The following is a 13,482-nucleotide window of genomic DNA, read 5'->3' on the forward strand; positions in this document are numbered from 1 at the left end:
ATTAAAACTCGAGTTTTAAAGTCATATTTCCTTTTTTCCCTGCTCACTTTAGTAACTGCATCAACTGTTTTGCCTTCTGCTCTAGCTCTCAATTCCTTTGTGTCTTTTGTGTCCCTTTCTTGGAAGCTCAGCTATGTATTAAAAAACAAAAATACGCTTTAAAAATACTTTATTCACTATTTTTAGATATTTGTCTCAGGCCATTTTAGTCTGCATCAAGCCATCTCTTCTAAACATAATGCCCTTCCATTCCTTGTCTGCCTAGCAAAATCCTGCTAATCTGCTAATGTTTAACAGCCCAGCTCTGTTTTCAAGTTTTGTCCCAGCTTGCCAAGAACAATTTAGAGCAGTTCTTATTGCATTGTTTTTCCCCCCTTTACTGGAGTATGAACTTTTTGAGTATAAAGGATATATCTTGTTCATCTTTCCATCCTCAACTCCTGCCACAGTGCTCATCATAAAGTAGGTACACAATAAATGTTTATTAAACTGAAAATACCTCCCTGCATGAATACTGGATCTAAAATCTGAAAAACATGGTTTAAAATCAGGGTACTATCACCCACTCACTAAACTTATAGGATTATTTTTAGGACTATGATAATGTGGAAGCACATGATTTATGATGAGCAACCTAACATGTCTGTTTTTAAATAACTTTAGATTCAGTTTCCTCATTGTGGCAAACTGACTTTTTTCAGAGATGGCTGCAACAGTATCTCCCATTCCACATGCTCTTTTGCAGTGACCTTGCCATTCTCCTATCAGGAAGTAGCATCTCTCTTGCCACCCCCTTGGATCTGGGCAATCCCTGCAACCACTCTGATCAACAGAATACAGTGGAAGTGATGTGTGCCAGTTCTAGATGACACTTTTAAATGGCCTAGCAGCTTCTGCTTCCTGCCTCTTGGAACACAGCCACCATGCTGTACAAAGCCCAAGACACGTGGACAGGCCATGTCTAGGCACACTTTAGTTGACCGACTAGACTGAGCTCCTAGGGAGCAGCCATTATCAACTGCTAGCCAGGTGTCATGGATTGAATTATGTCCCCCCGAAAATGTGTGTATCAGTTTGGCTGGGCCATGATTCCCAGTATTGTGTGGTTGTCCTTCATTTTGTAATGTAATTTTATGTTAAAGAAGATTAGGGTGGGATTGTAATGCAACACCATTACTAAAGTCACATCCCTGATCCAATGTAAAGGGAGTTTCCCTGGGGTGTGGCCTGCACCACCTTTTATCTTACAAGAGATAAAAGGAAAAGGAAGCAAGCAGAGAGTGGAGAGACCTTGTACCACCAAGAAAGCAGCACCAGGAGCAGAGCACGTCCTTTGGACCTGAGGTGCCTGTGCTGAGATGCTCCCAGACCAAGAGAAGACTGATAACAAGGACCTTCCTCCAGAGCCAACAGAGAGAGAAAGCCTTCCCCTGAAGCTGACGACCTGAATTTGGACTTCTAGCCTAACAGACTGTGAGAGAATAAATTTCTCTTTGTTAAAGCCATCCACTTGTGGTATTTCTGTTATAGCAGCACTAGAGGAACAAGACGTCAGGCAAGTAAGCCTTCTTGGACATCCAGTCAAGTTGAGCCTTCAAATGAATCTATTTCCAGCTGCCATCTGACTGCAACCACATGAGATACCTCTGAGCTGTCAACCAACCAAACCATAAGGAATAATAAATTGTTCTTTTAAGCCACTATGTTTTGGTGTGGTTTGTTACATACTAATAGATAATTAGAACATTCAGTTATGGAATGTACATAATAGTCCTTACCTTTATAGAAGTGTTTTGAAGTTATTGATATATGTGAAAGCATTTTTAAACACTAAAGCACTGTACAAAAATAAGTTAATTTCATTAAATAAAGTTAAAAATCTTATATTCAACAGGAGAGAGGTAGTGCTTTGCTTCTCTTACAAATACGTATTCCTAGTTCTCTGGTAGATAACATGAATCTGCATCTGACTGACACTCCACTGATTTGGTTCCTTCCTCTCAGGCATCCTCCAGGCAATCTATAAAACTGGCCTTATGACAGTCCTGCTACCTCAACAACACTATTATTTTCCAGCTTTGTATTCAAACACCCTAGCACTGTATTTCTCACCCCCACTCCTTCTCAGAAAAGACCCTATTCCTCTAACTGACCCTCAATTCACTCATCCAAGACAAAATGTAATCAGTTTGTGCCTCTGGCTAAATGTTCCTTCAATACTCACTGTTCCTCATCATGAGGTCTTGGGAAGTAGTATAGTATAGTGGTTAAGAATAGAGATACTGGGTTTGAATCCTTACTAGCTGTTTGACCTTGGACAAGTTAACCTTTTTTTGGCCTCAATTTTATCATATGTAATATGCTTAATATAGTGCCTGGCATGTTATAAGATCTATGTGTTACCTATTATTATACCACTTGGTTGCATTTTTTGTCAGATTAACTTGGCCGACCAACTCAGGTTGTATTAACAAAGCAATTATTCACATTTCAAAAGGCCAAACATATTTCACCTGACTTTCAAAAGTACTTTCATTATATTTCACAATGACTAGTCTACTCAATAAATGTGGCAAGATGAGGAACTTAATGTAAGACCTCAGTCTAACTATTCTTCCTGAGAAAATGACTATGAAAGATTTTTTGAAACTTAATTTCCCCAAGCCCCATAACAAGTCTTTTTAAAATCCAGCAATTCAGTACTTTTAGTGGAGTCAGTATCTATAGTATCAATGAACATCAAGTAAATATCTTATTCTTAGAATAATACTTATTTCTTTCAATTTCCACACATCTCCCTGATATGTCTTAATGTATTTCATATGTCTTAATGTACTCAAAAGTGTATGGGAATATCTTGATAATCTATATATTCACTAAAACGAAAATTATTCTAGGAGATAAATAACACTATTGGTAATTTTGCCAAGGCGTCAACTACAGAAAAATCTGGATTAGGAAAATTGTTTCTCCATGGGCTAAAAGACAAAACGGAACTAACGGAGAAAACATCTACTCAGACTCATTTATTGTAACCTTAAAATGTTTAATGGCAGTCTCTGGATTCAATAAAAAAGGAAATACGTGTATCAAACTAAAGGTGTCTTAGATCTTCAACCAAAGCCTTTTGCTGGTTTGGTGATGTGCATGCTTTTATCTGCTCGGTATTTTTTCTTGTGAGTGCCTACATTTTAGGGCTTTTTTTTAAAAGAAAAAAATGTGACTATACAGGTTTATCTTTTCTTTAAAAAAAAAAAAGCCCTAAAATGCAGGCACTCCAGTTTACTCTTGCCAGCATGCACCCAAAGGAAAAATTTGTACAGGCAGGGCCTCTAGAATCAGAGCTCTGAAAAGACTCTTAAATCAGCATATGGATTCAGGGAATTGGGGAAAGAGTCACTAAAGAGTTTGAGACAGCAGAGGAGGGCTGACGCACTTTTAATCACAGAAGAGTAAACAATAGTATAAAACCGTTAACAGCTCACCCAGTGGCTGTTGTCTTCCCCCAGACCTTAGCTTACCCTCTCCCACCCCCAATCCCTGCGTACCATTTAGTAAAGAAGCAGGGTCTCAGCAGCTGTTCCTGTCACTACCAGGTGGTAGGAAGGGGATCCAGCTAGGGGCCACAGCAGTCCTGGCCATCCATCCATGGTTCTCTGTTTCTATATAACTCCATCATGTGAAGTGGTCCAGTTCCAATGGAGAAACAGTGCAGAAACCTGGAGCTGAACTTGGCTACTCCATTCAGATGGTCCAGGGACTTAGGGCCTCAAGAGCCCTGGGCAATAAGGGAGGGGCTAGTCCAGAGCCAGCATAATTCAGGTCGCAGCCAGAACCTGGGACTGAGGTGGGGATAAAGGGGGACAGGCAAGGCCCACTAGGCCCAGTCCAGAATGCCCCGACCTAGGCAATGAACTTCATACATATGCACAAATGCACACATACACGCACACACACAGAAATATACCCACAAAGAGCAAATAACATTACTGAAAGGACTTGGAGACTATTAAATACAAAATGGCAGAGTTGTTTTAAAAAGTGAAAATATTTGCTTGATTCTCCTCAGTGCCTTGCAGTTCCCCTCATCACAGGAGTGTAGACATGAGGAGGCCCAAGAAGAGCAGGTTGCCAGTGGCCCTACAAGTCCATGTGTGCTGAAGTCCTCATACCAACCATCTTACTCCTCAGCCCAGTAGCTGCCTCCCATGTGACCATTCACCCGATTGGCACCATTCCTGGAGCTGCTGCCACACGAGCTTTTTGTGCTGGTAGTCACATCTTCTTCCTCTGAGCTGCTCTCCACATCACTGCGATCATCCTTTGACACCTGGGTGGGTTGGAGCCAGAGGCAGGAAAGGTGAGGACAGAGCTTTTCTGCAGAGAATCATAAACACACTGAGCCCACAGAGGCTATATTAGGGTACTACTCCCGATCTGGTCTACTTTCTGGTGACACCTGACTCAAAGTGCTGTATGAACTGTGGCTGTTTTGAGCTTCCTTTGTCTGTTTTCTGATTCTTTATTGTCATCTCTGATTTTCTTCTCTATGGAATAGAAGCTGCTTTGTAGGCAGGGTGTCTCTTTCAGGACCAGCGTAAGACAACTGAAATGATTCATTGAGTCTTCGGTTTAGCTCTGAGGGAAACTCCACATACCCTTTCTCCTCTTCCCACTCAAAGAATAAAAAAGGCCAACACAAAAGATACATGTGGTTGTCTTCATTGCTTCTATCCTCTGGTGGTTGTCGCCACTGCAGTTATTCATATTGGTTATCCTGAACTTTGCTTTACACCAAAGCTGATCCAAAACTGGGCCTCTTTCAGAAGTTCTACTATTCCTGTGCTCAACTATCAACATCCTATGACACCCTTTCCCCAAAACTCTCCCCTTTCCCAACAGCAAGCTCACTTCTCTTGTACAACTTCATCATCCCCAAGATACACAGTATGGTAAAAAGCAAAGTGGACTGGCAATCAGTGGGAAAAGAATCCCAGCCCTAATCATGCTACCATCTGTGAATCTTTACCTCTTAACCTCAGCTTTTTATTTTGTATTTTCAAACAAAGAGTTTGGCTTAGAGAAGTGTATTTCCAAATCCAAACTACCCTGCATATCAAGTAAAATATTCTAAATTCTCTACCATAGACTGCAAAAGTGAAAGAAAGGACGAGGTGAGAAGGGAACACAGCTACAATTGCTGTTGCCAAGGAATGGAACACTTGGTTACTTGATCTTTAGGAAATTTTCACTGGAGGGCAGTTATCTCTAGATTTGAGGGAAAGGGAGGCTCAAAAAAAAAAAAAAAAGAAAAAAAGACTCAACTCTTGCCTCAATTTAGGAAAAGAATCTGGTGGCTTCAACATCCGTCAACAAGGTCAGTAGAGAGGGCATGCTCTGAGACAAACACGGGACAGAAACGAGAGCAGGAAGGAAGAGAAACATATTCAGACAGACATGTTTCACTGAATACTAGAAGTACAGATACACTTACATGCAAGAGATGAAACTGTCCAGCTCCTGCCAGGCATACAGAAAAGGAAGGAGGTGAGAAAAGAGTGGAGAGTACAGAGCCTGGGTCTAATCCTTCCTGGATAGGTCACCTGGTCAGGAAAGAAAAGCAGAAGAGACGAGAGATGTCCAATAGCTACAGCAAGATGCATAGGCACACTGAGCAAGTTCTGAAACCAACTGCAGCCATAAGGAGTAATGACACAAGAGATCATATATGTCTAGGGAACATTCCATCCTTCTGTCTTAGAGTCACTGCCTCCTTCTAGCAGACCCTCTTCCCTTTGGGATTCTGTATTACTGAAGGCTGAGATCCCTCAGCTCTTGGGCCACACACAGTCTGACTGCTTTAGAACTAGCAAAATTCAGTTATTAGTTTTATCATAAAATGGCACCTCTCATTGTGCTTTTGGGTTCTTGGCACAGAGATGGGTATTTGAAAAGCTAAATACCTACTTCACTTAGACACTTGCCTCATACAGTAAAGGGGTGAGGCTGCTGCTTAGTCCTTTATAGAAACTGTACCATGAAACACCACAGTGTGATCATCTTCAGGTAGCTTTTGAACTATCATACCACCCTTATGTCAAACTAACAGCTCCACTTTTATACAGTTTATATGCTGTAGTTCTGCGTATGATTTCCTTTGAAACAAGGTTCTCATGCTAAACATGAAAATATGAAATCCACTGAAGTAGGTAGGTAGGGGTCAGGAAATGGTTGAGGCCATCTCCAAAACTCTTGACCCTACTCGCTCTTTAACAACAGCCATTCCTAAGGGACAGGAAGAAGTAGATCCTTCCTTTTGCATCTAAATCATGTCTTAAAAGACTAAACATCCATACTTATAGAAGAGGAGAAAACTCTGGAGCCCTAACCTTTTTGCTTGGCCTGATTCTATAAATGAGGCTCCCCAGGTTAGATGGAGAGAGAAGGTCTGCTGACCTCCCACAAAGTCCAGAGAAAGAAGCCATCTTTCATCCTCACCTTTCCTCGGATCAAAGCTTTGAAAGCAATTCGCGCAATTAGGTAGGACCAGATGACATGCAGAACCTGTAGGATCAGGAGAAGGCCATTGAAGAGCCACCAGGAGGGATAGGGCCCGATCATCTCCCAACTCTCAAAGAGGGTCGTGTTCAGAATCCTAGAAGGGGGAGGCCAATAGTCAGATTCTAGAGTCAAAGCTAGGCAGACAGGGATGAAGCTCAGTTCCCTGGAAAGCAGAGCCCTGTGTGTGTTTTCCCTCACAGCTTATATCAGTTGAAGTTCCAGGAATATTCATCCACAGTGAGAAAGGAATAAAGAAAGGAAGCCTATGGAGTTTTCTATCTTTAGGGACAAAGAAAGATCTCAATTTTAGGAACTGATGGATTAAGTCTTATTAATTACTTTACATATGCAGCGTTTTATGAAATTGGGACAGCAGCAGGATCACAATCCTAGGTATTACTCGGATCCTCAGAAGCATAGCTGATATACCCTCAGACTAAGCAAAATCTCCAACCCACTGAGTTACTGGCTTGTACCATTATGAGTATAGGAGAGAGAGGTTTGTGAGTACGTGTGTATTGGTCAGGGTGGAAAAGAGGGTATAGAGCAGGGATATAGGCAAGAAGAGTCTGAGAATTTTGTGATCACTGCGAAGGAAGGCAAAGGAATTACTTTAGCATAAAACGAGGACTATTCCTCAAAGATGAGTCGGGAAAGCCAGAAGCCAAGTGAGTTGAGTGCTCTGAGTCTGGATCACAACCTTGCTAGATAGAAACGCTGTGCAAGGCAGCTGAGATCCTGAAAGAGTCCATCGATGGTCAGGTTAGGCCAAGGAAAAAGCAGGGCAGTAGAGTTCTTGGAGTTCTCTTCCCTAAATTGCCAAAAGGAATCATTAGCTACACATCTATCACAGTTCAACAGCCCTAGCACTTACCAGAATGGATAGATTCCTAGACGAGTGACCACAAAAACAGCACTGAAGATCACAAACAAAGTGTCGCAGAGCCTCTGATACTTGGCATAATTGGCCAGCTTGGCTGCCTGGAGAAGGGAATATAAGAATTGAGTGAGGGGAGAATGCCAGTTCTCAAATAGGAAGGGAAGGAGAGAAAGAGAGGAATAATGAGAAAAGAGGGGCTGTATCTCACCTCCAGCAGGAAGTCTGAGGCATCATGTAGACACATGACCAGAGTTCCCACTCGAACCATGTTGTTGATATAGGAGAAGGTGATGAGTCCAATGGTGGCCAAGTGATGCACAAACATGATCAGGAAGTCCTAGGAAGGAATGAAATCAAAGAGGCAGGTAAAGGCAAGGTTATAGACATGCTAGTCAAACCAATGATCTCTGAGGATCATACTCCATCCCTTAGAGGTTCCATTCTGCTTAGACTCTCCCTTAGGTAGCCACCTAGAATTTAACCCAACACTCCCTACAGAGCCACTGACCTTGAGTCTATGTTAATATAGCTCAAAGCAGAGAAAAGGGCAATTTTCTTTGATAGTTGCAAGCTATGTAGAGCATGGATGCTGAGCTGATACTTATGAATAATTACCAGGTGGTAGTGGGACACACAAGCCTTCGATATTCCTAAGATTCTAAGATTCTTCTGCTTTGAGGAAAGAAATTTCAGTCAAAGGGTTGTAACAGAAAGAAGAGATCTGTGGAAGGGCAAAGCTAAACCCTTACAAAAAGTTTCAGAAGAAATGCACATTAGCTAAATAATCTGAATTACTGGAGGCACTTCCTGCTTTCAGATTTAAAGCTCTCATTTCCTCTTGGGTTCAAATACCAGGGTTAGACCTGGGGAAATCTCTACCTGAGTTATCAAACATATAATAATAAATATCTCTCAGTCCAGTGAGGGACATAGAGTGGGAGAGAGCACGTGAATTAGGATCAGAGACACAAGGATGAAAAGCCTGTGCTTTCCACATAGGCAGATACAATGGTATTAATAAGATCTCTTAATAAGTAAGTCATTTCCAACTCTGTTACTATGTGAGCAAGTCAATTCACTTCTCTGAATCTTTGTTTCCTAAACAATAGCAGGAAAAAGATAAACTAAATCATCTAAAACCCCTTAAAGCTGACATTCTTTCAGAAGTGGGGTAACCAAAAAGGAGAACAGAGCAAGAGTCCCAGTGCCAAACAAAGCCAGATCTACCTTTCCTGGATGCAGACCTTTTTCTGAGTCAGGTTTTTCTATCCCAAGTTCTGAGTAGTTTCCTAAGCCTTAGATATATAAGAACCTTGAAGAAGAATAAGGAAAAGAGTAGGCTTCTTAACTGGCTGTCTTCACTCTGGGTTTCCCTGAATGCCTCACATATGCTTTATCAAGTCTCATTTCTGGGAACATTACAAAAAGCTGATAACCCCATCAAACCTATTCTCTCCCACTTTTGTGGTTCCAGTCAGGGCAGAGAACCCATCACAAAGGTAGTTACTAGAAAGGAGGATGCAATTAGTTGAGGAGTTAAGGGAGCCAATGTCCTTACCTTTCTTTTAATGTCTGTAAACTGAGAAAACATAAGAGACCAATAGAAGGCCAATTCCATGATATAATAGTAATAAAGCCCACTTGTGAGAAGCTGGAAGAAAGAAAAAAGTAGTTACACCTTTGACTACACCAGCAAGTCAGAGTCAATTTATCTCTGCAATCTTCTCTTTTTTGAAGGACCAATATCCAAAATGATTAGAGACATCCTTCCTCCCCATTATCTACCAAGGTCTGCAATAGCTAGCAGACTCTGGATTTGGTGTGGAGACTTAAACCTCCTCCCTCTGTCCTTCCTCATACAAATCTTTGGCTTTCATCTTTTAGAGATCAGATAAGGTTAACACATACTATGGCACAACCAAATCAGTGTGTCTAGAATTCTGGGCAATTAGTGCTTTTCAGGGGATTAAATATACTCAGGCCTTCCCCTCTTTTACCCTTTTAGCAGTTCTCTCGCATTTTTCTAGTATAGCTTAGAACAAAGATACTCTTAAGGGGACTTCAAGTTATCCTTGATAAAAGGGATATTCAAACCAGAAAGCACCTCTTAAGAATGTGCCAGGAAGCTGCTTTTTTCCCCAACCCAATGAGGGTGAATATAAAGAACAGCCTAGAACAAAATGATAACTGAATTTCACTGCTATGGTGGCCCCAGAAATAGACACTTTGGAAATATGACTTAAAGGGACTCAGCCTTAATCCCTTAAGAACACCAAGGAAATGTGCCATCTGTCCTGGGACTGGCATGCACTCTCCCCCACCCCACCACACACACATACAAGGCCCATCTTGAAAGGGCTCAGATCCTACCTGATATGGATAGCTATGCCAGCACTGTCGGGTGTCCCAGAACCAAGGTGACTAAGAGAAAACAGATAATTCAGGTCAGCCTTCAGGATTCTCACCTGGTTCCAAATCTGCCCTGTATAATCCCCTTCTCTCTAGGCTGGGGGCAAAAGAGAGATGGGGAATAAGAAGGAATCTCCCTTGCCAGATTTTAGGGATCCCTAAAGGATCAGTAAACACCTGACTACCAACCAAAAGGTTGGCAGTTCAAGAAAGGCCTGGCGATCTACTTCCGAAAAGTCACAGCCTTGAAAACCCTACGGAGTGCAATTCTACTATGCACATACAGGGTTGCCATGAGTTGGAATTGACTTGAGGGCAACTAGTAGTAGGTAATAAAGGATCAGTAACTGGCTTGATTTTTCTTCTAGAACAAGAAAGTGTTAGTATGAATAAAATAATCATGCTTTGAGGTAAATAAAAGCAGGGAAAGAGCTCTTGGGTAGTTTTAGGAAACATCACCACCAGGGATAAAAGAAATGGGGAGACAGGAAGACATGATTCTATTTGACAACAAAGAGATTTCCATGCCAAACCAAAGATTCAAAAGTCAAAAAGTAATAATCTATAACGGAATTTCAATTATGTCTTTTTTTAAAAGAGTTTAACACAATTTATTTTATACTTAAATAATCAACTAGGTCATCCAGTGTGTGTGGTTTTTCAAACATATGTCATTAGAGGTACGTGTCAATGAATGTTGATTTTATATAATCAACAATTAAAGAATTTCACTAATCAATTATGTCTTTTAAGGAATTTTCCATTTCATCGAAGGTGTTAAATTATTGCATTCAATTGTTCATAATACTGTCTTATTATCCCTTCAATGTTATAGGATACGTAGTGATAATCTCTTTTTCCCTGACATTATAATTTGTTTTTATCTTGATCAGTCTTGCTGGATAGAGGTTCATGAATTTTTTTTAAATTTTTTCATTGTACTTTAGATGAAGGTTTACAGAACAAATAGTTTCTCATTAAACAGTCAGTACACATATTGTTTTATGACACTGGTTAACAACCCCACAACATGTCAACACTCTCCCTTCTCGACTTTGGGTTCCTTATTACCAGCTGTCCTGTCCACTCCTGCCTTCTAGTCCTTGCCCTGGGCTGGTGTGCCCCTTTAGTCTTGTTTTGTTTTATGGTCCTGTCTTATCTTTGGCTGAAGGGTGAACCTCAGGAGTGACTTCATTACTGAGCTAAAACGGTGTCCGGGGGCCATACTCTCGGGGTTTCTCCAGTCTGTCAGGCCAGTAAGTTTGGTCTTTTTTTATGAGTTAGAATGTTGTTCTACATTTTTCTCCAGCTCTGTCCGGGACCCTCTATTGTGATCTCTGTCAGAGCAGTCAGTGGTGGTAGCCAGGCACCATCTAATTGTACTGGACTCAGTCTGGTGAAGGCTGTGGTAGTTGTGGTCCATTAGTCCTTTGAACTAATCTTTCCCTTGTGTCTTTAGTTTTCTTCATTCTCCCTTGCTCCTAAAGGGGTGAGACCAGTGTAGTATCTTAGATGGCCACTCACAGGCTTTTAAGACCCCAGATGCTACTCACCAAAGTAGAGTACAGAACATTTTCTTTATAAACTATGTTATGCCAATTGAGCTAGATGTTTCCCGAGACCATGGTCCCCATAGCCCTCAGCCCTGTAATTCAGTCCCTCAGGGAGTTTGGGTTCATCCATTTTATTTTATTTTATTCTTATTGTGCTTAAGGTGAAAGTTTACATACAAAAGTTTACACACACATTGTTTTGTGACCCTAGCTGCTATCTGGGTTCATCAATTTTAAGTGCAACTTTCAAAGAACCAACTTTTGGCTTTGTTAATTTCCTCCATTGTTTGTCTAATGCCTATTTCACTGTTTTCTGCTCTTAGTTTTATTATTTCTTTTCTTTGCTTTGCTCTTCTTTTTCCAGATCTTAAAGTGGAAACTCTGATTACTGATTTTATACCTTTTTTCTTTTCTAATATAAATATTTAAAGCTAAAAATCTTCTTCTAAGCATGCTTTAGCTGTATCCCCAAGTTTTGATATGTTACATTTTCATTATCATTCAATTCAAAATATTTTTAAATTTCCCTTGTGATTTCTTCTTTGACCCATAAGTTACTTAGAAGAGTGATGTTTAACTTCCAAGTATCTTCTAGATATTTTATTGTTATTGATTTCTAATTTAATTTTCAATATGGTCAGAGAACACATTCTGTAAGATTTCAATCTTCTGAAATCTACTACTTATTTTATGGCCTAGCATATAGCTTACTTGGTGGATGTTCCGTATGTACTCGAAAATTATACGTATTATTCAGCTGTTGGTGTAGTGTTCTATACATGTTAATCAGGCCAAATTGGCTGACCAAAAAACACAAAAGCCAAACCCACTGCCGTGGAGTCGATCTCAACCCATAGCGACCCTGTAGGACAGAGCAGAACTGCCCCATAGGGTTTCCAAGGAGCGGCTGGTGGATCTGAACTGCTGACCTTTTGGTTTGCAGCTGAGCTCTTAATTACTGTGCCACTAGGGCTCGAACTGGCTGACAGTGCTGTTCAAATCTACATGTTTAGTGATTTTGTGTGTGCGTCTAGTTAGTTAATCAATTATCGAGAAAAGAACATTAAAATCTCCAACCATAAGTGTGTATTTGTCTGTTCTCTTAGGTCTGTTTCAGTTTTTGCTTCACATATTTTGAAGCCTCAATTATATCCTTTAGAGAGAAAAAACAGTGTGGTACAATGAAAAATAAACCATATGGAATCAAGAATCAAAAAGCCTAAAATTCTTCTGATACTTAACTGACAACTGAAAGGCAGAACTAACACCTATCCTACGCACTTCAAAAGATTATTGATTTCATTTCTGCAACTGTCTCCTCCTTGAAAGAACAAGATTTTTGTCAAGTGCTTTGCAAACTATCAAGTGCTATACTGATTTACTTATTACTACTATTATTAGCATTATTTAGAGGAGAAACAGTCATGAGGTTATTGAAATCAGACCCCAAACAGAAGACAATCTATTTAATGTAAAAACCTGGGCTATGGGCACTGCAAAGAAAAACTTCAGGGAAAAATAAAGATCTAAACATATTCAACTCTAATCTCTAGAGACCTAGGCAGGATTAGAATCCAACCAAAGGACCAGAGAAAGTTCAGACTTACCGACCAGAGAAATCTAATTCCGTAGCAGAATATACATAAATAAAATGTGAATCTCCACCTGGATGGGAGAAAGAGTACAGGTTAGACAAATATCACTCAAAAGAAAATCTGAGGCTGGGGAAGTCAAGACAGCATATTTAGGGGTAAGACAGGTACCGGTGAGAAACAGGATAAGTTCCCAGAATAGGGATAAATACTGTTACCTAAAAAGCCAAAGACAGAGTCATATTCCAGTCTCTGTTTAAAATACATTGCCACAAGTGTTTAACAGCTTTAATCTTATACTTGTTCAGCTTTTCTATCAGATTCCCTGATGATACTGTCTAATCTTTTTCTCTGCACAACAATGACCAATACAGTGCTGTTTCTCATTAGTAAAAACTTAATGAAATGACATATAGTATTTCCCTGAAAAGGGATGATCCCCACCAAAATGTCAGTTTAGAGCAAGCTAGTACTATCTCTATCAAGG

General features: G+C 40.4%; 1 protein-coding gene across 4 annotated transcripts in view; it reads right to left on the reverse strand.

The window, feature by feature from the left end:
• Positions 1–3,183: 3,183 nt before the first annotated feature.
• CERS5 (ceramide synthase 5) overlaps positions 3,184–13,482 on the reverse strand; it is a 33,435-nt gene continuing 23,136 nt past the window's right edge. For 3 of the 4 annotated variants that reach the window (XM_004388317.3, XM_023742395.1, XM_023742397.1), the window contains 7 exons: positions 13,011–13,068; positions 9,812–9,862; positions 9,000–9,092; positions 7,650–7,778; positions 7,436–7,542; positions 6,499–6,655; positions 3,184–4,330 (listed from right to left, as the gene is read on the reverse strand). In XM_004388317.3, coding sequence (XP_004388374.1) covers positions 4,181–4,330; positions 6,499–6,655; positions 7,436–7,542; positions 7,650–7,778; positions 9,000–9,092; positions 9,812–9,862; positions 13,011–13,068 — 745 coding nt within the window. In that variant the 3' untranslated portion in view covers positions 3,184–4,180. The other variant, XM_023742398.1, reaches the window with a different exon arrangement.

Source organism: Trichechus manatus, unplaced genomic scaffold, assembly GCF_000243295.1.
Source record: "Trichechus manatus latirostris isolate Lorelei unplaced genomic scaffold, TriManLat1.0 scaffold00209, whole genome shotgun sequence".
Lineage (NCBI taxonomy): Eukaryota > Metazoa > Chordata > Mammalia > Sirenia > Trichechidae > Trichechus > Trichechus manatus.